At 44.8% G+C, this 27,529-nt stretch overlaps 1 protein-coding gene and 1 long non-coding RNA gene across 2 annotated transcripts in view; one reads left to right on the top strand and one right to left on the bottom strand.

The window, feature by feature from the left end:
• Positions 1 to 1,318, top strand: part of LOC105012122 — a 31,761-nt gene extending 30,443 nt beyond the window's left edge. Inside the window, exon 3 of the long non-coding RNA XR_828132.3 lies at positions 1,118 to 1,318. This is a non-coding gene — a long non-coding RNA (uncharacterized LOC105012122). The remainder of the gene's footprint in view (positions 1 to 1,117) is intronic.
• A 5,157-nt stretch (positions 1,319 to 6,475) lies between these two features.
• smc3 (structural maintenance of chromosomes 3) lies at positions 6,476 to 26,341 on the bottom strand. The gene is made up of 30 exons (XM_034294347.1): positions 26,143 to 26,341; positions 25,453 to 25,528; positions 24,163 to 24,201; positions 23,984 to 24,051; positions 23,570 to 23,641; positions 23,398 to 23,477; positions 22,414 to 22,492; positions 22,039 to 22,156; positions 21,258 to 21,433; positions 20,871 to 20,951; positions 20,437 to 20,601; positions 19,852 to 19,973; positions 19,331 to 19,544; positions 18,889 to 18,992; positions 18,078 to 18,177; positions 16,517 to 16,677; positions 15,449 to 15,590; positions 14,806 to 14,956; positions 14,570 to 14,722; positions 13,252 to 13,403; positions 12,960 to 13,118; positions 11,557 to 11,664; positions 10,863 to 10,971; positions 10,517 to 10,659; positions 10,315 to 10,419; positions 9,320 to 9,532; positions 8,770 to 8,961; positions 8,001 to 8,178; positions 7,533 to 7,639; positions 6,476 to 7,380 (listed from the first exon to the last, which is right to left on the bottom strand). The coding sequence occupies exons 1-30, from the start codon at positions 26,155 to 26,157 to the stop codon at positions 7,309 to 7,311; spliced, it is 3,654 nt and encodes a 1,217-aa protein (XP_034150238.1). The 5' UTR covers positions 26,158 to 26,341; the 3' UTR covers positions 6,476 to 7,308.
• Between the last annotated feature and the right edge of the window lie 1,188 nt (positions 26,342 to 27,529).

Here is a 27,529-nt window from a genome sequence, read left to right as displayed (position 1 = left end):
GACATTGATTTTTCTGAGAATGTTGGCTTGGTGATGATTTAACTGCATCAATAAGACGGAGTACAAACTACAGTGTTAATGCCTGAAAATAAGTAGGCTACTACTAAAAAAACATAAACCGTTTGTGTGATTGACCCCAGCAGATGGGCTTCCACCCGTACCAACAACGTAAGGAGACATCTACTGTACATCTACACTTCATCTGTTTGAAAGAGTGATGGCGAAGATGATAGATTTCTTGTTGACAACCACCGGAAACACTGGGGTTGCATCTACGTGTATGCAGTGGTATACACCCACACAGAGAAACGCGTAAACGCGTACACGGACGGTGGATATACGCACACTCTTCGGATGGTCGTGGCACACGTGTTTGATTAAAGTCTCATCATAATAATCCCTGCGTTTATTTTCGGCCCTGGTGAAAGGAGATACTGCTACCACTCCATTCAGATATACACATAATGCAGAAAGACCCTTCACACTGACGAAAGGAATGATATCATTTTCTAATAGTGTTCAGTGTTGCCAAGGCCTTTTGGTTCAAACGACGCTTTTGTGGTTCAAACGACGTTTTCAATTTAACATTTGAGGGAGAACCAGGTGGGAAGACTGACTCATTTCAATTCAGGACCAATGAAAGAATAAAGCTGAAACCAGAAGCCTGATGCAGTACATCACTGTGGGGCTGCAGTTTAGTCTCATGACTTGTCACGATAATTCACCGAAACGTAGACGATCATACCAATCCACCAGGACAGAAACAGAAAACGTTCCAGGAGGGTACAGCTGTGAATGCCAATCCCTAACCCCGGAGCGGGGCATTCCCATGAAGGGGAACTGGGACTGTTGATTTTGCGGAGGATTTAAACAGACGTGCGAAGTCATTATCTAGGCTTAACTTTATAATTAAACCATTTTAATATTTTACTTTTAGCCTCATTACGCTAAACCTTGTGCGCCTGGATTCGGCGCCGGGTATTCGACACACACACGCATAGGACAACACTGAAAATGAAGGTCAGCTGTGGCTCAGGCCGTGGCGTGAGAAGGTATCTATTACACCTTTTCTGTTCTCTCATTCTCTCACACACACATGCTCTCTCTATCCCTACAGCGGCCCCCTAATCCACACAGGACATTGGTCGTTGGTCCGCGGCCCGTCGCCACCCCCATATCTACCTCTGAGGATCCTGTGCTGAGTCGTCACCATTTGGCGATGCGGGGAAGGCATCTGATTGGCCGGGGATGCAGAGAACGCCTGACCTCATAAAACTAGATTATAAAAAGAATGAAGGCAACCGCGGTCGCCGCCGACGATAACAGCTCGTAAATTCCATTGTTCACACAGTTGCGTTTCTTCTGCGGAGAACTAAAATTACACATTGATACAGAATAGCACAATCACCATTGAGTGTGGTGTATCCTGTGTCGTGTTTTTTGGTGTTTTGTGGAAGTAATAGTAAGCATGTTTTGTGTTATTTGATAAGGGGTTGTTGACACTTCAAGAACATTTTATACACTTCCTTGCATTACGTTGTCATTTTTTAGTTTTATACAGTTGTGAATGGTTTATGGACTTGAACAACTCACATACCAACAGGTGATAGGATTGTAAAAGCTCATGAAATTACAACGATAAGTAGCCTACCCTTGCCTTGTTACTCCTTTGTTCAGCCGGCATTCACATCCTCTTGCTGTGACGAGATCGGACCAGAACAAGTTAGCTATTTTGACGAATACTGCTAATTTTAGCGAATGACAACCTTACCTTATCTGGTACATTTGTCAACATAAACTAGCCTACAGAGTTCCCTCCGTAATTATTGGGACAGTGAATGGGTTTTTCTTTTATTGGCTCTGTACATGTATTTGATGGTTGGCTATTTGTGTACTTGCTAACAGTTTATTGAACGGGTCATCTTATCCAGGGTGACTTACATTAGTGAATACATAAAATATAATTACACTGACATATCCCCTCCTTCAATTCAATGTCAGTTTGATAATTGCTATAAGGCTGGTCAGTATATCGGCCATTAACCCGTCTGTCCTGTGCAGATTGCACTAGACGGTCTCTTCTGGTTTCCGTCTGTGGCTAGTTGCCGGAGTCCTGTGGTGTATTGTTGAGGAATTTGAGGCACCACATACATCCCAAAGAAAATACTGTATAATTGTGAGTATTGTTTATTTTTGTAGGAGTTACGGAAGAGGTGTTGCAGCGTTGATAAGACCTTATGAGACACTACACATTATAATGGAAAAATGTATTGTTGGAGAAAAAATCGGAAAGGGTCATACTGGGAAAGGTGTGTTCATCTGTAGACTTCTGAAGTCTGCAATTCATTTAGGCGTGAATGGATGGATATCTAGCCGTTTGTAAAAATGTTAAGGCATTTGGTCACCCAAGTATACCGCTCTGTTAAAGGGGATGTCCACCCATTTCCACATATTTAATTATTTTAACACTTTCTGTGTGGGTAGGTGATGTCCCAACTGTTTTATGTTTCGTTACCGAGAGAAGTGGAGAGCAATGAAGAGAAAATTAACACAGTCAAAGGATGAAGACAGTGCTTTATGAACATGTCTAATACCCCCCAAAACACTCCAAATCAACTCATCAGATGAAAAATAATAATAAAAGAAATCAGCACGGTGATGTTACCCAGAAATAAGTTCTGATATAAGTTGTTGGTTGTTTTTATTTTAGAGCCTTTCAGAACATGCTTTTACAATTTTCATATTGCATTCTAGTCAATGGCCTGTAATGCAGTGAAGATGTTTCCACCACTTTCCTTAGTTTATTGTTTTTTTTGTGGCGGGGGAGTTGGTTGTTCGGCAACAAGCACATAAAGAGTAATAGTAAGTTCACCTGTAAAAAAGGGTTAACTACTGTAGATGGTTTAAGTAAAAGTATATTGTTGTTATTAGGATATTTTGACTTTCTGAATACTGGTGGTCTTGTTTTATAAAAGAAAACACATAGGCTACAGGGGGGAAATAAGCTTATAAACTGATATATATATATATATATATATATATAACGTATTATTACCATATTCAAACTAAATACATTTTGACATGTATTATTGTTATTGTTTAATTCATTGTAACTTTATTTATTATTTCATGTAGGCTATAGGGTTCATTGAAACAAACATATATATATATATACACCGTTTGGTTCTGGGTAGTTACTGAAGAAATACCAGTACAATAAACAAGATTGCTACCAGTATATTAATAGCTTTAATTAAATTAGACGGTAAATCCATCTGAATCTCCATGGGGATCCTGGCTCCATGGCGTCTGAGCTGGTAAACCGGTCCCCTACTGGGGCGATTAGAGGAGGGAGGACAGTCCCAGTCCTCCAGCCTGTCCCTGAACCCAATGCTAGTCCTGCAGGCCAAGGTCTGTGCATAGACCTGGGGAGATTTCTGACTAAAGAAGGATTACATATCCGTTAATTTTCATTTTCTGTTGCAAAATGTTTTTACAATTGTCTTGTGGCCTGTTGTAATTAACTTTGTAGTTTGCCTGCCAGTAGCCTGCCAGTAGTTTGCCTGCCAGTCCATTGCCCCGTTTATACCTGCATCCAACATGTGCTTTTCATCCTGATCACATCTGTCCACACTTCTGAGATCTGATCGCAACTTGATCATAATACATCCTTTACTCCTGTCAGAAAATGTGTCTGTAATCAGAAAGGGGACAAGATCGGGGCCCAGGAAGCATGTTAGAACAAGGTTTAAACATGGCCTCCTTGTACTGCCTGACAACTGTTGCCTCCCTGTCTCCCGAACGTCTCTTATCCCAATGACACTGACGTGTTCATTGGATGTGTCACACTGTCCAGATCCTGTGAGTCCAGTGCTATGATAAGGCTTGCACAGTTAACAGCACCGCCTCACCACCACCTACACAGTCAGACGTGGTTTGAGCATTTCACAGAAGAGCCAGGTAGGCGGGGTTTGAATAATTTCAGACAATCCCAATGGTTTGTCTGGATTGGCTGATACTGTCAATAACGTATAAACCAGAGCCTGACCCGTGTGGGTCTTTACTACAAGAAACCAGTCAGACAACGATAGTAACATGTTGGGTGGGAATGCCTGTAAACCCAGGAGAATATGTAATGCTGTGCAGAGAGGGGGCGGTCTCTCGTTTTAATGTCTCTCTTGTCCGTGTCTGCATAGCAAATCGCACCCTATATCACACCCTACACTCAGTGTAGTGCACAATGTGCTTTGCCCATATGAGCCCTGGTCACTATAGAGTGCACCAGAAAGGCCTCCGAGTTTAACACCTATTTAAGTGAGAACGATTTACAGTGACGACCGGGTGACAGGGAGGAGTTTCAATGTGATATATTGTTTAGGAGACGGGGAGTTTGAAGGAACAAAAATCTAAGTCAATGGAGATCTCCGTTTAGTTGGATTTTTTTAGTCCCGGACTAGGCTTAATCAGTGTTCAGGAGAGGTCTAACCCCAGGCTCAATCGTTTTTCGTGAAACTGGCCCGTGGTGTTTGGTTATGGTGGGGATAATGTTAGGAAGACAAATCCAATCAGCTGATCGCTCGGGAGGGAGTCTTGGATAGATTTCAGTCCACCTGACTCGGACACATAGCTCGAACGGGCGACCAGGGACAGGAAGGGCAGCCTGCTCTGTGGGTAGCGACTCTGGCCTGGCAGGGTATTAAGTGTTCTGCAGGCAGTGTCAAACTAGTCGGGTTAACAGTCAGGTCAGCAGGGGGTAGGCTGCTGGACAGTCACAGACTGGTCAACAGCTGGACATTGACACAGTCAAGTCAGCTACTACAGTGACACATTCAGTGGGGAAATAAGGGTTTGGCTGTGCCCCTATACTGTCTCATCTATCAAACCATCTATGGTGTCTGGCTAACTTGGAGCAGACCAAGGATGGTTTGGGGAGGGGGGGGGGAGGGTTCACATTCACTAACAGAACACAAACAGGGACCAAATAGAAAACACAAATATGTCGGTGGCCAGGCTATAGTGTAAGTCAGGGTGACGTTATAAGGCAGAATCAGGGCCGGCCCTATGCATAAGTGACATAGGCAGTTGCTTAGGGCCCTCTACCTCTAGGGGGTTCCAGTGTGCTAGTAAGTCCCGGACCAGTAGGGAAGAGGGTGCCCCTATATCAAATAGCTAATTGCTTTTGAGGGCCCCCAAAAGGCTAGGGCCGGCCCTGGGCAGAATATAAAGTCTGGGGAGATATTGAGGGGATTTTTTGTGTGTAAATATTGAAAGATCAAAACACAACGGTTCAACAAACGCCACAGCACAAATGTATATCTGGATCTCATTGATTATTTCATTGATTTAACTAGCCTACAGTCTCTGATACCTTGCTGTCAAACAGAAGGGAAGAAATATGTGCAGCCTCAGGACTAAATACCTTAAAAAATATTCTTGGTCATATTTGGGCGACCTGATTAACAGATTTAAATTCAAGGGGGCTTCTGGTAGACATCCTCTTCATGGTTATCCATCTTTGAGTAGGTCTGCTAACTGCGAAAATAATATCAAGCTAATTTGCGGGTATAGATTGTCATGTCATGATTCCAAATCCACCTCATGTGATTACAACTCTACAAGCAGGTGAAGTTCAACGAGTGTCCTCTGAGGTACAGCTGCTCCGTATCGTCTCAGGCCGCTTGCTCAACCAGGAGGCCTACACCTGACCACGGGCATTCCATGTGCAACCACGAATGAGCTTCAGGCCAGAGTCAAGGCAGGCCTTTCCAACATTCACCAGTCCACTGAATCAATGTCTTGTCGCCCTCTGCTGGACCCCAGGGCCCGTACATGCATGCACGTAGTCTTTAATGACTGCCTTCTACAGTCTTGTCATTCAACTCAACTGACGTTTATGTCCGCTGAACTAAAAAGGCATATTTGCTCTGCGTCAACATTACACTGAAATCTCACCCTTACTTCCAGGTCCAACTTAATCTTGTTCACGTGCGTGGCTTGTGTTCAAGCAGCTGCACCACAGTTGTGTAGCTCGAGGCTAGTCTGTTTCCTAGCACCGTCCAGTGATGTATCCCGCTACAACTTGTTCCAAACCAGTTTACTTCAGGAAATGTGATTATTCCGGTTGACTTCATAATCCCTCAACTTTTTTTTGAGGAATCCACAAAACATTTCAGATGTTTGATTTAAATGCAAAATGTATATGGTTTATTTTCTTCTAGAGTAACAGAGAAAAAAAAAAACGCTAAAATACTGCAGTCAGTGTAGAACTAAAACTGGTTACAGAGAATGAAATGACCTATGACAGAATACAGTTAAAACAATAATTAACCACAATTTTCAAAAACAATTTTAACTACTTTCCTGCTATAACATGTTTAATTGAAAGTAAAAAAAAGTATTAAGTCAGATATCTTAGAAGATTAATCTCACGCACTGGTAAAAAAAAATATATATCTGTCATTAAACCTCACATAGATTTGAGATTAGACATTCTTTATCAGAACTTTATTCCAACTGTAGAAATAAATCTCAATAGGGATGAAATCTGGTAAGCACAACATCGGCACAGCACATATCCACAGTTAAAATAAAAAAAGGACAACATGCACCTTAATTCAAAGACTGCTCCAGCACGGAAAAAATAAAATAAAATCAACCCTCTCATATCATACATCAACAACACTTACAAAAACCACTGTCTGAAAACATTGTTTTTAAAAGCAGACAAAAAAAAAGAGAGCTAAACTTACTTTTATTTATTAAAAATGTTCTTCCTTTTGAGAGAAAAAAAACTGTGGCCAATGGATGATGTCGACATAGGCCAGGCTTACACAGCCAGCCCAAATCTGACAATGCTTCCATTATACTATATTTCATTAAGCTTATAAAGAGATCTGATGTGAACACCTGGGTAAATGGTCAAAACAACAATTAATGGAAGAGAGCCGGGATGCCGCTGCAAACGCAGCCACATGAGGAACAGTGGTGGTTATGCCGATACTAAGCTCCAGGCGACAGACTTGGAAATCTGACTGTAGAGTTCTGGCCGAAGAATTAGAATGTATTTGATGTGTTCTAATCCTACACGTCTGACTGAAGAGTTGACCGTAGAATTAGAATGTAATTTATGTGTTCTAAATTCTACATGCCTGACTTGAGAGTTGACCGTAGAATTAGAATGTATTTAATGTGTTCTAATTATACACATCTGACTGAAAAGTTCCATTGAGTCCTTTCAGGGTGCGGAGGACTGAATGCTCAGAGCGGTCAGTGCACTACAGGGGGAGGGTCATCAGGAGCTGATTCTTCTTAACCGTGGGTGGTGTCATCCTCCACAAAGTCTTTGGCCTGTTCCGCAGAGATAACATCGATGTGACTCACCTGGAAACAGACAAGCCCTCAGTGAGTAAAGAGTGCCCGGGTCACTGGGCCGGTCACATTCAAACACGTAATGGAACCCAATTTTCCACATTTGCTGGTGCCAGCACCCATTTACCCTACGGACGTGGATATTAGTATGAACACATAGAAACCTTGTTTCTGAACTTGACGCCATAGAACTTGTCGGCCGACTCCAGAAGCTCAGGCCTGAATGTAGTGGTGATGAACTGGGCGTGGCCGGCCAGCTCGACAATCATGTCTGAAACGGAATCACACGTTCACAGGTCAGGAGAAGTAGCAGGGACCATATCATTGTGTATAAATATTATAGCTAATTATGCCCCACTTTGAAAACTTTACACAAATGTAGTTGCCTACACCGGTCTTTCTGCCCGTCTTGACAACGTATCAACACATCAAAAACAAGGGAATTCCTAGTCAATCCCATGAAAGGCAGGCCGTCTGTAACCAAATCAGTAATATTTAATTACAGTACAACATTAACAGCAACAACAACTACAGCCAAAAACAGGACAATAGAACCCTAGAACCCTAGAACCATTTTACGTGCTCCAGATCCATATGAAAGAACTTTTGAATGAGGGGTTGTTTTGTCGTACCCGAGACAGCCTTCCTGTGTTGTGCGTCCAGGGCCTGGTCGATCTCGTCGAACAGGTAGAAGGGAGCCGGGTCACACTTCTGGATGGCGAAGATGAGAGCCAGGGCCACCAGGGACTTCTGCCCCCCAGACAGCTGCTGCATCTCCCTCATCTCCCCCTGTTTGCCCGTGAACGACACCTACAGACACAGGACAGAGGCGGGGGTGTGTCAGCGAGAGGCTTAAGCGACGCGTACGGCAGACTCTTCGGTGAAGGGTACACCAATCAGAAAGGAGATGAGGAAAGGGAACTTAACCGATGCCACATTTGAGGAGTACCACTTCAATTAGTAAAATGTGACCAAAGCCCTGCAGGAGTCAATAAAACTAACCACTGTATCGTTTTCATATACGACCCAATCAAGTGTACTGTATTACGTCTATGAATTCTCTGCACATAGAAATTTCATGAACTAAGCCGACGTAATTCCATATTCTACAACTATGGAAAAAATTTATAGACCACTACACCTTTTTATTTTCTTTCCAAAAAAGTTGAAAAGGAAGGTTTTAAGGGAGGAACAGAAGGGTTAAACCACTGCAAATTTAACGCTTTTGTTCCTCACTCAAAACCTTCCTTTTCGACTTTTTCGGAAAGGAAAGAGAAGACGCAGTGGTCTCTTCATTTTTTTTCCAGAGCAGTATGTCCTGTAATATTATTCTTCTATTGTAAAAAGGGAACGTGTCTCAGGCTGCGTCTTAAACATAAACCATTGATGTGGTTGTCCTACCCTGATGCCGACTCCAGTGAACTGGTCGACGGAGGGCACACTACTCTGGGAGCCCGAGCCCTTCTCACTGTCGGTGCCCCCCTCACCCTCATCCTGGGACTGACCCCCCTCCGCGTCCCCCTTCTTCATCACCAAGGTGGCCTTGCCCCCTGGAACTAGCTTCTGGAACACCTCGCTGAAGTTCTTGGACACCTGGAGGAGTGGAACGATGGAAGTGAAGATGGCGTTGGCCACGGTACAGTTAGAGGCACCATTTGAATCAGACAGAGTTGCTTCATTGTAAAATTATTTCCCTAAAAGTGTCTGAACTACTACTACTACTACTACAAATCAAGACAAGGTGTGAGCTGTCCCCCAGACAAGGTCTTCCTCAAAAAGGAAACAAACAAAATGGAGCTTAATCATCTTTCATACTGACACAACTCTAGGTCGGAGACTTTGGTGATGAATACAGATTTCTGAGACCCTAGTTTACCTCCCTGTGTGAAGAGGAGCCAGGTAACAGAGGCCTACTGTGACGGTGTGACCTGTGCGACGCGTGGAAACGCACCTGTTTGAAGGTGAGCTGGATGGCCTCGTACTTCCTGAGCTCCAGCACATTCATGAGCTCCATGATGGACTTGTGTCCTCGGTCCAGCTCGTCCTGACGTTTGATCAGCTTCTCCTTCTGCTCAGAGAAGTTGACAAACTGGTCCAGAGCCTTCTTGTTCACGTGGCTGTACTTCTTCAGCTCCGTGTTGCACTGCTCCAGCTTGCGGAACAGCTGGGGGACAGGCAAGGGGGAGAGGTGTGGCAATGAGATAAAACACTCCTCGTGAATAAGGTTTGGAGTTTCTCCTAACGGCCAGACTAACTCCTACAACCTTAACTTTTTGTCACTCTCAGCAAATTCCATTACTTAAACGTATTTGATCTGAACTGCTCTGGAGAAGAGCTCCTGGAGTTTTTAAATTCTGTGTCATCGAGTGGGCGCCGGTATACAAAGACTTGACTGCAAATGTGTCATATGGTCCTTCTGGTCAGTTTCTATTCTAGTCAAGGGATACTTAAGAGAAGTGAAAAAGGTCTATTATCCTTTGGCTTCAACACCCGGACCAGAGTCTACTCAAACATCTAACTGCAAGGCTAACAGGAGAAGGATCAAGTATTCGTCATCAGAAAGTGAGGGATATTTCAGGCCTTGTCGACACACACCACAGCCCCCCTGGTGGCAGAAGTCACCAGGCAGGGGCTGCTGTGGTTCTCGTGTGTGTGTGTGTGTGTGTGTGTGTGTTTAGAGGGGCTGTGACCTGGCCAAAGCCCTCCTCCGCGAAAGCTTGAGCGGATCGCTCAGAGACGGCGGCCGTCGTGACTGTAGGGTCTTTTGTGAGTAATGACAGTCCAAGTGAGACGCACCAACTGCGTTTAGTGCCGGGCGTCAAGAGGGAACGAGCCACAGACTGGGTGCTTCAGCCTGCTGTTACTTTTCAAGTGTTCTTGGGACAGTGAGTCCTGTGCAAGTGCTTGTGTATGTGGGTGGTTGTGTGTGTGTGTGTGTGTTAGTACCTGTTTGAGTGTGAGGGTCTGGTACTTCTCGAAGGCCTCCTGCGGCAAGGAGCCAAGCTCCCTGATCTTCTTCATGCACTCCTCTTTCTTCTTCAGCAGCATGCCCTGTAGCAGCAGCAACAAGAACATCAGCAACACATCTGAATTGTGAAACGACAACGCCTGCAGCAGGCTTTCTCAGGAGGGAATTAAAAAGGCGGACCTGTCGGTTGGTCATCTTCTCCAGCTCCTTGGTATCATGGTTGATGGCATCGTTCTGTTCCTTCTCCACGTTCTTCCAGCGGTCCATGCTCTTGGCGTGCTCCTTGACCTCAATCTCCGCCTTGTCGATCAACACGTCCAAGTCTTGGGGACAAACACCGTCAGGTACAATTTAAAAACCTGGCGTGTCGAACACACAGCTGTACCAGAGGTCTACCTTCACTGACACCCTGTTGTGTGTTTAAGGACCACCAATTTAGCTGTCAAGTAACAGTTAGTGTGCACCCTATTTTCTTTTGAAAACACGTCTGTCTGTCTGTGCGTGCGTGTGTCCGTCCAGATCCTACCTTCTGAGCGGGCCAGGGTATCTTTGATGCGTTTGTTGATCCCCTCCAGCTCTGAGGAGGTGGCGGTCAGCATGGTACCTCCATCTGTTTCTCTCAGCTCATTCAGCTCCTACAGGAGCACAAGGAAAACAGGCTGGTCATTTTAAGTAAACTGATACTTAAAAAACAAATAAACATGGCATTAGTTAAATGAGTGCTCGGTCAAAATTGGATTAAGCATACGCCGACTGAAACACCTGACTATCTAAATCTTGAAAATTAATCTTGAGACTTCCAGCAGAATGTTGGATGTGCTCCCGTGCCAAGCCTCCCTCTTACGTGAAGCGGGTGGTGAAAAAGTGAAAGCATGTATCAGAGTTCACATGCAACCGTACATCCACGTGCAAATCATGTGAAAACCTTAATCAAACCAATCGTTACATGAGACTCTACACAACGGTCTTTGCACGTGCAATTGTATTCAATCACACAAGTTAAAAGTCCCCAAAAAATGATTGTGACACAAGAAACGACATGACCCACTGCGTGACGTCGATACACGCGTCAGTTTGTGTTTGACTAGAGACCCCGTATTATTATTATCCATCATGATCTGTCGGCTCCCCGCGAACCCTCTCTGTCTCCGGGCCGGTTACGCAACACTCCGTTTTGGACACCGTGGTAACGTGTGACGTTCTGGGCTCCATTTGTTCACCTGTTCTACTTGGTCGAGTCGTTTCCGCAGGTTCTCGTTGAGGTAGGTCTCCACCCTGGTCATGATGCCCTCCAGCTTGATGCGCTCGTTCAGCAGCTGCCTGTTGTCCTACAAAAATGACAAAGAAACCAACGCAGATCCATAACGAGTACAAGACATTCACGTAAGAGCAACATTCACATCTGCTGTCCTAACTAGATAACATTCATTCATTTATGCCCTCTTTCATAACAGAATACATAACACAGGACAGAAAGAGGGAGAACAAGCAAGGCAACACCCCCTCACTCGGAACCCAAACAAATAAACCTTTGTGACTGGAGGGACAAAAACGACTAGAGGGAGGTCTGACGGAGAGAGAGCGAAAAAACAAGAGTAAAGGAGACGGTGTGTGTACCGTCTGTGGCACAGAACACGACTTCACATCCATATTGGGACGGTTGCATAACAGAGAGCGAGTGCAATTGAGGCAGCTATTGAGGTGGTTAGTGCGCACAGCAGTGTGTGTGTGTGTGTGTGTGGTTGGCTGGCTGCGGAGGCAGTAAGTGTCAAGCAACAGCGCAGCAGCCAGCGTTGGAGTCATACATTCAACAAGAACAGCTTGGTGGTTATTGAGGTCATATTTGTGCACAGCAGGCTGTGTGTGTGTGTGTGTGTGTGTGTGTGTGTGTAACGAGAATCAATGTTTCCGTTATAGGGGGGAAAAAAACGAACTGTTCAGATCTCACATAATTGCACACGTCACAAAATATCATCATAGCTCTACAAGGACAGAAAGTCACCACCACCACCATCATCATCATCATCACAGGTGCAACACCTGAACAACTCAGAAAAATCAGTAGTCTAACCTCCTGCGTTAATGTGAAGGCTAAAGGTTAGGGGTTAGGCACTCCAGCATATCAAGCGGTTTCATTTTAGCCAGCTTTCAGTGCATCCAGATTAATTTTCAGCCCAAGATGGTAAAGACTGAACCAGGACCATATTGGCATGCAGGTGTTGTTCTCCAAAAACACCCAGAGTACTAGTAATGCAGTTTTTATTAATTCAACTTATAATTAGATTGCCGTCTTATGTTGTAAAATCTGAAAAAGAAATCAGTTTCTCAGAAAACTTTTGTAACATTAACAATGTTCCTTTAAACACTAACGGTGATTGTTATAAAAAATAAACTTCATTTATGATACTTTCCCCCTTTGCCATTAAAACAGGTATCAAGAATTGATTAATTTCACAGACATCTCATCAAAGTTCAAAATTCTGGTATTAGAATATGGTTTCTATGACGAGTGGCGGAGATATAGCCCACCCAGTCACAGCATTACCTCTCCATGGCCTCGGCCTCCCCGCAATCAGAGTCTTGCAAAAGGTCAGAGGTCTCTCCCACCAGCCATCATGGTTACCTGTTGCAGCTGTCTGATCTCGTCGTTGAGGTCATCCACGCGTCTCTGGTCCTCCAGGCTGAGCTGAGAGAGCAGGTCTGTGCCCAGCTCTGCCTTCAGAGACTCCCGGGTGGACTCCATGGCATGTAGACTGGCCTCCAGGGACTGCAGGGAGCGTTGCTGTGGGGAGAGAGGAGGGTTAGGAACAGGCTGACTCCGTTGCACTCCAATACTGATGCCCGGGAAGGTGACCGACGTTAGAACGGGGCATTTGAGAACAGAATCTCAAAGTTTTCTTTTGTGTTGAAACTACCTTCGGCATGAACGTCTTCTCGGACTGCTGCCTCTTCTCCTTGAGCATCTTCATCTCGGAGAGGATTGAATCTCTGGAGGCCTTGAACTTCCTCTGCTGGGTCTCAATCTGCTGCATCTGGTTCATCAGCTGGTCGATCTCATTGTTGATACGTGATGCAGGGTTAAGGCACCTACAGCACCTTATACACACAAAACCATCTCATGCCTCAGTGGCTCTCTGATCCAGGGAGAGCCAGAAGGTCCCTCGAGGGCTTTTGGACATTAAACACATGAACGTTTTCAAGAAAGATATGCGGTCAGAGATGTTTGGTTTCTAAGCAACTGCTAAGATCCCACTGCAATTATGAAGCGTGGCGTTGTCGTGCCTGTCACGCATTTCTCGTTAGGCGTCAGACAGGGGTGGGTGGGGGGGTAGGCTGTCGTCATGGCGTCAGTTTATAGGGATATAGATAAAGTAAACGTCCTGGGGGTGCCAGCTGCAAGACGGTGACCTTAAAACAGAGCCGACGCTGAGAGCCACTCTGAAGACAGGCTTACGCCCCCGCCTCTAAACCATCGATTGTACCCCTGACTCATGGCTGGAGGCTTGTAGGAGTGACGCCATGACATCCATCAACTCATGCCGTCCTCCCACACACACACACACCTCAGGGCACGTGTGCCAGTCCTTCCCTGCAAAGGGCCCCTGAGCTGTGCCCCACGTGGACGCCAGTGACTCATACCGTTGCCCTTAGCGACCTCTCCCTGTGTCGCACGCCAGCTAACCCTCCCTGGTCTAATGCCTAATAACACCCTCACCGTATAATCCATGTCAGCAATGCACGCACACGCTCCGTGTCAGCCTCCGCAAGCCGGGTTTAAGACTCATAATAGCCTACCTGTGCTCGATAACCTTCCACCACCCTCACATACTATGACCCCCCCCACCCCAACCCCACTTCAAATATGAAACCAGTTACATATCCACATCTCTGGGAATTGTCTGAAACAGACAGGGCTACAGTCACATTGTTCTGAGGACATGAAGAGCACATAGGCAGAGGGTTGGCCGCAAGGGAACAGTTTGGAGATTACGGTGAAATTATTCGGTACAGGAGGTCAGAAGACTTCACCTTGAAACACTACACTACTGTGGATTACGCGTTCTGTACCCGCACGATCCGGAACTTAGCGCCCTACCTCGCCAGTCGTAGGAAACCACCCGGTCAGTCATTAGAAGGAAAGAGAGGCCGACAACGGCTATTCGGCCTCTAGTTGGCAGGACGCCTGGGCTGATCTTTGTCAGCTAACTAACGGAACAAACGCCTGAAGGATATGTTCGATGTTCCTGCGGAGGTTCTCGTTCAGCTTGGCCTCCAGCTCCCCCAGCTCCTGCTCGGCCTTCCTCATGTCTTTCTGGAGCTCCAGACGGGACTTCCTGGTGTCGTAGTAACCCCCGGTCAGCGCCCCGCGGTGGGACACCTGGTCACCTGGGAGGGGGTCGTCATGCAGTTGACGTTAGCTAGAACCACTACTTTTGGTTTCAATGCGTTGAAAATGTCTGTCTACATACCTTCCAGAGTAATACAGTCCATGGTGAACGCTCTGGCCAGCTGGGTGGACACCTCCATGCTACGACAGATCAAGGTCTTCCCAAAGACGTGCTTGAAGGCCTTGTCAAACTGCTGGCTGTAGCGCAGCTTGCTGATCATAGGGATGGCATCCTAAACGCAGAGACGAGGAGGAGGGATCAAATGTCTGTTGAATTATTTTAATTATTTGTAATTAATAATCCTTGTATCATAAAGAACAACTACCGGAAGACAAAAGCCAGTATCATAATGATAAATTTAGACAAGCTTCACGTCTGCACTACCAGACAAAGGTATGGGCAAAAGTTAAAGAGGAGCTATACCAGTTGGAATTACATACATATGCAAAAATCACCTGCCCCTACCAAAACAACTGGTCTCAGGGTTGAGCACTAGGGTCAGTGATTCTCTTACATTGGTCTCAGGGTTGAGCACTAGGGTCAGTGATTCTCTTACATTGGTCTCAGGGTTGAGCACTAGGGTCAGTGATTCTCTTACATTGGTCTCAGGGTTGAGCACTAGGGTCAGTGATTCTCTTACATTGGTCTCAGGGTTGAGCACTAGGGTCAGTGATTCTCTTACATTGGTCTCAGGGTTGAGCACTAGGGTCAGTGATTCTCTTACATTGGTCTCAGGGTACGCTGTGTCCCTGACATCCAGCTTGCTGATGGGCAGGAAGGTGACCTCTCCAGGCAGGTTCATCTTGTTGAACTCCGTCAGGATCTTGGTGCTCACTTCATCTGTCTCCACTATGTGGTAAAATAACCTGGTGGGAGAGGGGACACAAACACAGACAATCAGCAGACCAATCAGATGTATTTGACGAAGCCTTTCCTTTAAATTAGCAGCATTCACAAAGGGCTTACACAGACACCCAGCCAAAACCTCAAAGAGCTTGGAATAACGAGCTTGGAATAAATACAATTTAAAAAAGTCACTAATAGAGATCTCTCTCTCTCTCTCTCTCTCTCTCTCTCTCTCTCTCCATCTCTCTCTCTCTCCCTCTCTCCCCTCTCTCTCTCTCTCTCTCTCTCTCTCTCTCTCTCTCTCTCTCTCTCTCTCTCTCTCTCTCTCTCTCTCTCTCTCTCTCTCTCTCTCTCTCTCTCCTCTCTCTCTCTCTCTCTCTCTCTCTCTCTCTCTCTCTCTCTCTCTCTCTCTCTCTCTCTCTCTCTCTCTCTCTCTCTCTCTCTCTCTCTCTCTCTCTCTCTCTCTCTCTCTCTCTCTCTCTCTCTCTCTCTCTCTCTCTCTCTCTCTCTCTCTCTCTCTCTCTCTCTCTCTCTCTCTCTCTCTCTCTCTCTCTCTCTCTCTCTCTCTCTCTCTCTCTCTCTCTCTCTCTCTCTCTCTCTCTCTCTCTCTCTCTCTCTCTCTCTCTCTCTCTCTCTATCTATCTATCTATCTATATATATATATATATATATATATATATATATACACACATATATATATAAAAAAAACTTCCTAGGAATGCAGGCACCTTAAAAGAAACCTAGAAAGGAGCCATCCTCCAAAGTTACTTTTACAATGAGGAACCAAGCCACAATCGCTTTTCCAAATGAAGGAAGTCCTCCTTCCCCAACTCTTTCTCAAAACACATTGAAGGGCAATGAACTCCGATCTTCTCCTTGAACGCTTTGTCCAGTAATCTGTGGGAGAATTCGGCCACAGCTATTGGAAACAGGGCCTTTCACTCACCTGGTCCCTGCGGTGACTTCCACACAGGTGTAGAAGGCAGGCTCACACTCAAAGTTATTCATAACGATGCCATGGTAACCGTTAATGACATGCTGGTTGATCCCCTTCCTGCGGAAATGCTCCAGCACCTTGTTGATGCTGTCGATACCGTTCAGGATGGCCTGTGGGAGGTCAACAACAACAACAACCATATTGATTATTTACCTACACTGCAACACTTTCTAACCAAACTACCGTGTAGATCAGCGAAAAGGATTTCGCGTATTTTGTGGTTTGTAAGGGTAAGCCCCCATATGTGATGACATGGGTACCACTGAGGTTTCTAGAACCAGAAGCCTTAAAGCAAAGTCAATAATCCCCAGGTAGGGTTAGCCCAGGGGTCTTGTGGAAGGACGGCGTACAACTGACCACCGCCTGGCCCTGGGATGCTGCTAATCAAAGACGGTTGCCTTGTTGGGCGCTTGTGAGCATAATCAAGGCAGGCCCTAGATTGCATCCCTTCGAGGGTGTGAAGATGCAAATCTAGACATCCTGATTGAGCTGGCGTGATTGGAACCAGAACGCCATCAGAGGCTCTTCAGAAGACCTCTCTCAACCGCCCAAGCCTGCCGCACTGAAGCAGGGCCATAATCACAAAATGGATATCAGGATATTAGAAAATGTCTATTGCCAGGTAACCGCCCACCATCTCTGTAAACCGTTGCTCTGTCGGAGACTTTGGCCTTTTGATTAATCGAGTGAGTGTGAACGGAGTGTGACCGGGAGAAAAAGGTGAGTCATAGGCATTCCGATGTGGATCTCTGGGAGAGAGTGAAGAAAGGGACGGGATGATTCATTGTTTCATTTACTCCACATATACAGGCAACTTCTTCCCCTTAACCACCGAGTGAGTCACACAATCTCTGCATCCATTCAGGTTCCTAATCAAGTCATGACGCGAGTCCTCAAAATGCACAGGCGGACTGACCCGAAGGTGGCTTTTTAATCAGTGTTTAAGTCGGTCGTGTCTTGGCGTGTGTAGGTGTGGCCAGCCTACATGTCACGGTTTCACTTCACATCTGAAACACTGGGCAGAGAATATGATATGTGGATATGTTTTGTGCGAAAATGTGTGTGAACAGCCGATGAGTGTGAACAGGCCCCTCAATAAAACCTCCCGGGGAGTAGATGCAGATAAGAGGAGCTGCAACCATCGATTCTGTATCTGTCATGATGGTTTACTGTGGTTTTATGGCGATTCCCTGACAGACACATTGCTCCCCATGTCTTCTGCTCAGGGAAAAGAGAGCCATGAAAAGAAAGGTAGATTATTGCTGAAAACAAAGAGGTAGAACAGGTTTTCTAGATCAGAAATAGCAAAGTAGCACAAGAATGTGAACATTCCATATTCTGTCATGGTGAAGACAAACATAACCAGGAAACAGTTTGGCTACACACTGAGGGGAATTTTCGATCTACCTTGAATCCATCCAATATAAATTATATGACCGTTCTCATTCTCTAATTCTGCCATTTCGCCAGACAGATCCAAGAGGGGCAGAGAAGATACTGTCATCCTGACCTTGCCAGTGGCTGCCCGGAGTAGCTGCTGTTTCTTCTCCAGCTCCTCCCGTTTGGCCGCCAGGGCCTGCTGCTCCGCGTTCTCCTCCCGCCACAGGTAGCTGGTGGGGAGACGCCAAGCACAGTGTTAAACAACATCCACACCGGCACAGGCAGGTCACCGTGCCCAGCCTAAACTGTGGCCACCGGCAGGCAAAGTGGTGAGATTGCTCACCAGCGCCTCGAAAACTAATTAAAAAGACACCTTTATTTTGGCAGCGTTCAGGTTTTATGAAAGGAAAAACTTCTGGATTTCATTAATCGTCTCCGCTCTTTTCGATTGATCCATTAACAAACAGACATCCAGCACCTCAAGGCCCTTCTTCTACATCACACAGTGAAGCGCTGAGCATACAACTTCCCCCTCACAAGTCATATAAATAACAGCGGATTGTTCAGAGGACAGAGATGTAAAAGGCACAGTGACATTAAAGACACTAGTCTGGTACGGAGCTGTGGGTTGCCGGGCAGAAATATTATATTGGGCATTAATGGCAACAACCCACAGACTTTTGGCTATCACAGTGGCGGGTTGAGTCATAGCCATGGTCTACAGATTGTCATCAAGGGAAATGTATATTTATATATAGATTTAACAAACAAATTAAATAGATATGAAGTGCAAACCATGACTCAGTGAACTAGCAAAACGGAGTGAAAAGAAGTACTCATATCAGTCCATTAAAGGGCAAATCATAACTCATATTAAGACAGGATTGTGCAGAAAAACATATGATAAAAAAAACAGATAAAAACCCAGATCAGGATCTTACTTTCTCTCGCTCTGCAGCTCATCCTTTTTGTTCTTGACTTCATAGTACTTTTTGTCCAGCTCTTCCACCCGGGTCTTGACCTCATTCAGATCCTGGTCCAGTTTCTAAAAGGGGGGAAACACATGGGTCAAACCAACAAAAGGGTCTAGACAGTGAGAATGCTGTAATGGAGTGGAGTTATTCACATAAGACTAGAGTCCTTTTATAAGGCTCGTTCCACTGCCATTTTTACACATACACATTTGGCAACACTGCTGTTACTTGTCACCTCACTGGTGAACCATTAAATGAAAAATGTTAATGGCTGAATATTATTATTATTTTTAAACCATTATTCCTTGTAATGCTTTTAATTTTAAAAGCGATTTTTTTTAATCTTTCAAGCACATGGTTGCACAAGTGGCAATTGAACCGATTTAAAGTCAGGAAACACGGCCCATACACTGTACTGTTCCAGGTTCTTCTCTTTGTTGGTCTCGGTGTCCTCCAGGTCTTTGTGGATGGCAGCGATCTGCCTCTTCTTGTCGTTGATCGCCTGGTCCAGGGACTTGAGCTCCTTCTTGATCCACTTGTCCCTCTCCTCCTTGGAGGTGAACTGGCTGCCCCGGCCCTGCTTGGCATACAGGTCAGTCCTCTCCTGGGTGGCCTGGGCCAGTCTGTATGGAGGGATTCAATCCAAACTCATTTCATAACCAGTTCAGGGGGGTGAGTACATTTCAGGACCACTGTAGTAGACACACAGGGAGGTCCAGTTCTTAAATCTCCCCCATGGACCCTTTGGACAAGCATGTCACTGGGCAGGAAACATTTCTAGCTCAATTAAATATATCCGTATCAGTTCACACAGAAGAGACAGGGAGTGATAAAACGGCAATAAAACCTGTTTTAATTGTCCCACTAGAGGCTACCACAAAGCTGACCGCTGAACACCGTTAAGGCGACGTGTTAAATGCTCGGGGCTACCTGGCGATGCCCCGCTCCTCCCTCTCCTTCACCGTGTTGAACTTGGGCTCAGTCTCCTGCAACTCCTTCTGTTTCTCCTCAATCTTCTCCAGGAGCTTCTGACGCTCCTTCAGCAGACGTTTCTGTGGGAGACACAAAAGGAGATTATTGAGATGGGGAAAAAAGGGGGTGCCTCGGGGTCCACCAAGGCACCGGAGTACAGCAAAAGTCAATCCTCCCTCTACACCCAGCCTGTCCATGACAGACCACCTCTATGAGGAGGGACGGGTGGGTCAGATCTCTTGGGCCTCTGCCCAGGATGAAATGGATAAGGAGGGAGGAGGCGGTGACGCAACAATGACGCAGACAGAGAGGCTTCCGTCCGTACCACCACCACCACCACCCCCCCCCATCCCCCTCATCCCCCAGGTGGAGAGGCTTCAGTCCAAGAACAGAGGGAGAGGCGGGCAGGTGGGTAAGACCCATCTGTCCACAGACCCTGACGCAGGTGAGGAGGCTTCCTTCCACCACACGCAGAAACACACGCCCACCGAGCCCGTTGCACACAGCCCGCCCCGCAACACGCCGACCCGCCCGCCCTCCCACCTTCTGCTCGCTGTTGCCAGCCAGCTCCTCCTGCAGGTCCTTGCTCTTGAGCTCCAGCTTGGTCCTCTGTTTGATCTGCTCCTGTCGCTCGGCACTGAGCTGCTCCTTCTCCTCCTTCATGGCGCTGATCTTGGACTTCATCTCCCGCACCACGCGCTCTGTCTCCTGCAGTGAGGGGAAACGGGACAACAACAACAACAAAATTAATAAAAACACACCAATCAGACACGTACAGGGATAAAGGTGTCTAACCGTGAGAACATACTCCACCCTCCGGCCCATTTAAATGAATGCATGTGACGGAGTAGCCTCCCGGATCAGGTCACATATGCACAACACGTCTCAGATCAGGAGGAGCGTCCAGACGATGCGTTTCATTATAATTCATAATCGACAGACCCCTCGGTCACTCTGGGTAATTATCGTGTCCTGACCTCTACTTTGTCTCTGGCGTCCTGCTGGGCGTCTCTCAGATGTCGGGACTTGTCTCCACAGGTCTCCCTCTTGGAGGACAGCTGAGGGGGAAACAGGAAAATTGAACACAGGTTGAAATTAAATTAGGGTAAATTGGCAGGACAAATTTTGAACCCAGTCAAGTTCAATTTTAAAGAAATACAACCTTCAGGCCAAAACACAGGTACCAAAACTGATAACTATATGACTGAATGTGTTATATTAGGCAGTGATGGTCCACTCGCTCCGAAATAAAACATATTTGCTTGCAAACTCCACCTCCACTCCATGTAAATCCTCCAAGTAACCTTAACCAGAACCCTATGTCCAACCCTAGATTTACCCAAAGTGCCTTTACTGGTGCCTACCTCATCCAGTTTGGCGCGGGTCTCGTTGAGCTCCTGGTTATAAATAGTGTACTCCAGGGCCCTCCTCATCTTGTCCCACTTCTGGTACTGAGCCAGCTCCTCTTTCTCATCCTCCAGGGTGTGCAGACGCTCTTCGATGTACTTCAACAGCTCATTGATCTTCTCTCTTTTGCCCTCTGGAGGAAACACAAATAACACCTACATCAGTATATTCCAATGTTGTTGAAAGGTTACGCAAGGCTTTCCTACCAGCATATACCAAGGACGGAATGGTAATGCAATCCAAGCTATTACAACATTTTGAAAATCAAGCATTTCTTCACGACTATATAGCCGGTTTCCTGGACAAATTTAATAATTCTGCAAAACGCAGAACAATAAATAAAAGGTCCTTTCCAGGATGAACCTTGCATAGGCTAAACTACTTGCTCAGTCCAAATGACAAGATTACAAGCACATCCTTCACTTCACTGTAAAGATCTTGACCAGGGTGTGTAGTTTGTCTTAATCGAGTTAATAGTTCTGTTAACACTGGTCCGGTATGCCGATGGCAAAATGTACCAGAATATCCATGCATGGTGATAGAAACGGAAGACACTAGTGCACGTGTAAATCATCCATAACCTACAGTTTGTCTTACTGGTCGGCACACTAAATTCCAATGCAATCAATGTTCTTTAAACGGGAAGGCGAGGCACGACGTTTCGAGATCACCGGCTAACGGGAAGTGCGTCCCCTTTCAGGACGGGGCAAAGGCCTGAATGTGGTTCTCCTGCCGTACCGGTCTCCTTCATGAGAGAGATGGACTCCTCCTTGCGCTCATCGTACACCCTGGTTCCGGCCACCTCCCTCAGCAGCTTCAGGCGCTGGGAGTCGGGGGCCGTGGCCATCTGGTTGATCTGGACACAGCAGGAGGAAGGCATCAAAGAGGCGTCAAATGAAAGCTGGCCCTTGATTAACATACGTGGACGTCCTACGGTGTACGTGAAACGCCCAGGCCTAACTGAACAGACAGCGGATGAGGGTGAACTGATCTGACACGAACCATTCTCTGAAATGTCGGTCTGTGTAAACTGGATGTGGATAATTTACGCAGCGAATAACCAATAACTGTTGTGGCACGTTTCCGGTCAGTGTGTTTACAGTGCCGTCTCACCTTTCCCTGCTTGACAATGTAGTAGGGGTTGCTACGGGAGAAGCCGGCACTCTCCAGGAGGTTCATGACATCGTTTTTACTGAAACAAAAAGGTCAACTTTAACAGCCACTAATAATGATTTTGATAAGTGAATCTGTCGACCACCACTTCAACTGAATTCCGGCAGCGGTGTATTGAGAAATGCCGTCCTTCCACAATGCTGTCCACAAAACAACTTGGGATTGTGGCTGCTTAACAAAACCAAAACATTCATTGTTAATAGGGGGAATAATCTTAGCAACAAATTAAGCTGGAGCTGCAAAGCAGTAGACTAGGAGCAGCAGGCAAAAACTGGCATCCATCCAGTGTGGGAAACCAAGAGAGCAACCAAGCCTGGTGAACTGGCGTATTGGTTTTTACGTATCATCTCTTCTAATAACAGAGTAGCAGACTGAATTGTATCAAATACAGATAAGCTATTAGCTAGCTTGCAATGTCTAGGCTAACTGAGAACAAAAACTTTCAACTGCATTTCCTAACCTTCCAATTCTATTCACATTAACTGCTAAAAAGCAAGTGATACCGGTCACCAATCCTTCTAATTTAAAAATGTCATCAACTGTAATTCCACCTCTCACTGATTAGCCAGATACCTCAAAACAACATGCCACACAGAGGCAGTAGCATGGATTTAGTCAAGCAACAGTGTGATGACATTTCAATTGGCTGACAACCACCAACAAGGATTTATAATTTTATCTTATCGTTTTAATGACAAAAAAAACAAAGTTTCAACATCAAGAACAATAGTCAATTTTGTCTGTCTATCATCGAGGCTCCAATGTCACCCCCCAAAGTGTTTACACAAAACTTTTAACCACTTCAATGGTAACAAACATGGTAAAATGAATGGGGCTGTGTTCTGTGTTTTATCCACAACAGCCAATCATAAATCAGAATGACTCCAAAAAGGACCCATTTCGAAGCGGTTCATTGTCACTCACGTCACCATCTTCTTGTCTAAGAAGTACTGGTCCTTCTTGGCTCCGATGACACGCCGGAGGGACACCTCCTCTTTGTCGATCTGAAGGCAGAGTGAATTCACTGACCGTAGAGCAAAGAGGTGGCCGACCAAACACTCAAATTGTCTTATTGAGGCGACGCTCACATTCTTACCGGCAGCCTGTTATCAGAGTTGTCAAATATAATCTCCACAAACGCCGAAATGACACGAGGACCAGTTCCCTCCTACAAGGAAAGTGAATAATACAGTAGGTGAACGGCCATTAATGACATTCTGTGTTGTAATTGTATTGGACCTCAGCAGACAGTGTGATTTATTTGAGATTTATTTTAATGATTTTTTGTTTTAAATATAATTTTGTACTATTTTCAAAAAGAAATTAGTAAATTCCAGGAAATAACGTCTGTACGGCCAGGTTATAAATCAGATTCACAAAAGACATTGAGTCAATTTAAACGGCTTGTGGATTATGTAACAATGTAGTAACCAATGTATGTTATATAGTCTGTTATGTAGTGATATTACAATAAAAGGACTTATTCCAGGAACCTGGTAACACTACTTACATGGAGCAAGGCCAATCGCTGCTCAGGGCGAAGGTGACTGAACTCATCACTGAGCACAAACTGAATGGCTGCGGGGGGGGGGGATATAGAAATATAACCGGTTTGTTAGACACAGCAAAGACTGCAGTTTCTCAATATATATAGGACTAATTGTTACCGGGAGAGGACAAAGCACTTACCGTAGAAAAAGTTACTTTTTCCAGAGCCATTTCTGCCCACTGTAAAAATAAAAACATACAGAGAAAGGTCAGTCAGACAATGAACGGAAAAGTTACGGCACACCGATTCCCCTACAGACGGCATTGTGAGGTGCTGGCGACAAATGACGCCCATTCATCAAACGGTCCAAAAATGTTAATCAAAGTGACGTCAATCAAAGTCAAGCAAGCCATTATGATGATCTTTTTATCCAGTGCCGCCACTGTACAGCTGAATCATGGGTCTGACTAGGACCCACTTATTTAAGCTAAAACTCTCCTCTGCCTTTCCCCACTGTCCATCTGGAAGATAAACATAAAAACTAAACAAAACCTTAGCCTAACCAAAAACAAAAGTTTGGGACATCCTTAAAAGAGGAAAGCAGTGCTGAGCTCAGCAATTGAAATAGGAATGGTAGGCCAAGAAAGAGCTCAACGGGATGAATTAAGAATGTTTACTTTTATAAAAATAAAATCGAATAATAATAACAACAATAATAATAACTACATCAGATGTTAATGCGTCAGACACATATCTGCAGAACACTTCATCAGCAGAACTACAAAGCCTAGATGCAGGTTGAAATCCTGAACACATCATCAAAGCGGAAACGAGGTCCAACATTAGACAACAAACAATAGCATGACATTCACAACTGTTGAATAGTCAATTTGACTACATATACCTGCTGTATCAAAACTGATCAGTGATCCAAAACTAGAACAGTGGGTTTGGTTAACCTTAATACGTCTGACCAAGACATAGTATGTCTGCTTATGCCAGCCAAGTTGCAACATGTGAGCAAAAGTCTTGCCCTCTACCAACATGCATCATAGGTAGCGCTTGTTTTGCTGACATGCTAGACATTGTCTGTGTCCAGAATTTCAGAAAAAACGTTAGTGATAAGGTCACCATGGCAGCCTTGAGTGCATCACAGTTCCGCACTCAAGAGTGCTGTGAAAACTGACCCATAAATGTTTACAGACAAACTTAACAAATGGCAAAATTATGAAAAATATTTGTTATTGTGTAATGCAGTAATTTCAAACTCATTGTGCAAAGTGCATAGCCTCTACTTGTTTTTGTTCTCCCTTTCAGTTGGTGTCGAATTAAGACCCTACCAACACAACCAGTTGAGGGGAGTCCTAACTGATCAGTGACCTCAATCAAGTACAAGGTAGGAGCCAAAACCCGCTAAGAACGGGCCGTCCATGGAATGAGCTTGACAGATATTGCCAAGAAAGGGAGTCAAGATTTGTGAATAAGCTCACCGATGACATTGTGCTTGGGACTGAAAGGATCCACCACAGTTTGGTCCCTGTAACTTCGGAACCCCTGGATGATGACCTGGAATGAGAAGACCGAGTGCGACGGTTATCTCAACTGCGTTATCCAAATTACAGCATCTTTGAAAACAACACGTGATTCCGACATCCGCCAGAATAGTTTATTTTGACAGAAAGTTAGAATTAGTAAGCAACAATTTCTAATTTCAAACAAGCTAATGTTATTCAAATATTAAATGGAGCTAAAATTACTGTAACTACAATTACTGTACTTAATTGAATGCAGCACCACGGTGAGCAACTACTAACGTAGACTAAGTAGCAACGAAAGGCTAGTCTCGATGTGTACAGTTTAGTAGTTAAGTGGAACGTTAGTACGGTTCCTTGGATTGAAGAGCAAGTTCCCACATTGAGATTGCTAATGTTATTCAGCTAGCTAAATTGACAAGGAACATTAGGTACGCTAGCCAACTGACAGATGGGCCGTAATTGAATGTTTTTTGAGTGCACTATCAACATTTCTAAGTACCGTATCCAACACTATCCCTCCATCTAGATACATGTAAAAGTGCATTATTTGTTATTTATTATATGATGAAGCTAGCTGGCTAGGCCGCTAGCAATAATTTTCTTAGCGGGTCGTCGACAGGCAGCTCGCGCCGCTAGCTAGCTTACCTGTTTGATGTACATGGTCTCCTATGCAGGAACTTTCCTCAGAAAGCGAATCAAAAAAATAAAATAAATAACCCTTCTCCTCCACAAAGGGGAAGGTGGGCCTTTAAAGTGTCAGATATCTAATAATTGTGAGTATTTTTCCAAAAGTCATGTATCCAAGATTGTTGAATTACCCTGGTGAAACAGAAATAACAAGGAAAATGGCGTCAGGGGCGGGATGAAATGGAACAGTCAATAATGTGAAAACAGGGGGAAGCGTTTACATTTGGATTGCTATATGTTACATAATTATCTAAACCTTAGTGTTTAAAAAAAATATTATTATGAAAATAAATGTAAATCAAGTGAATAATGTTTTTATTTATTTATCCATACATCGGCAGGAAATATTTATTATATTGCACTCTTATATACATCCCCATTTCCTTCCAATTGGTATGAGACATAGCAGGGAGCTAGTTGGGCGCCAAAGCGCTGACAGAGAAAGTAGCTACGGTACAATAGCTAAAAGCCCGTTTTCCTCCAAATGAAGGATAAGGTTTGAAACCAGTTGAAACACGAATTAAAAAACTTCATGCTTCATTTAGTTATGTTTTTGTTTTCAAATGGGAAGAAACGGGTAACCGTTTTCTAAATTCTTATTTATGATTATCACAATTTATTATGTAAGATTATCATACTTTTATATTGTCATTTCACACACACACACACACTCTCTCTCTTTCTATCTCTCTCTCTCACACACACGAGTGTCCATGCATACAGGTTATAATGTAAGACATTGTACTGGTAGCTGTTTTAAAGGAACTAGGGCAATCTCAAGCTGGGCTTTTGGTCGTTATACATGCCACTGTAGCCCCATGCTGTAAACGCTTTATGCTGTATACATTTTATAATTCAAGGGGGTGGTTGATATGGCTATTTTCTTAAATGTGAAATTATGTTAAACCTATTCTGTGATTTGGTCGCTGACATAACATGTACGGTCAAAACACATTGGCTACTGTATTAAACCCCGAGTTTATTACAATGTTTTTTTTTATCATAGAGGCTAAGGGGAGTGTCGAGTGTCAGAGGCATACAGTTGGTAATCAGTGGAAAGCGTTCAAAGGAACCGTAGGGCAGTGGTGTTTTTTCTGAATCCTACTTGTAGGTCACGGCAGGTGTCACTGTTGCTTCCTCTTTACTTACCGAGTTAAACTGGACAATCGGCGAAATACTCTTATAACATTTAAATTACATTCATTTATTGATTTGTTTTATTTGCAGAAATGTTTTGTATAATGTTGTGCCTGTAAAAGTTTATATGGCTTAATCAATTTACATGCAGGGTATAGCTGATTGCCTATTTTGTTTATTTGACAAGTTCAAGAGAAATGTTGATATG

This window comes from Esox lucius, chromosome 9, assembly GCF_011004845.1.
Source record: "Esox lucius isolate fEsoLuc1 chromosome 9, fEsoLuc1.pri, whole genome shotgun sequence".
Lineage (NCBI taxonomy): Eukaryota > Metazoa > Chordata > Actinopteri > Esociformes > Esocidae > Esox > Esox lucius.
Note: the sequence above shows the minus strand (reverse complement) of the source record. Positions and strands in the feature narration are given on the sequence as shown.

Excerpts from the sequence above, each read along its gene's own strand:
- smc3 (XM_034294347.1), bottom strand. Across the intron at positions 15,591-16,516 it reads GAAGTCACCGCAGGGACCAG|GTTATTTTACCACATAGTGG; the intron begins GTGAGTGAAAGG and ends CTCTCCCACCAG. Across the intron at positions 7,381-7,532 it reads GCGTCAAGTTCAGAAACAAG|GTGAGTCACATCGATGTTAT; the intron begins GTTTCTATGTGT and ends GTCTGTTTCCAG.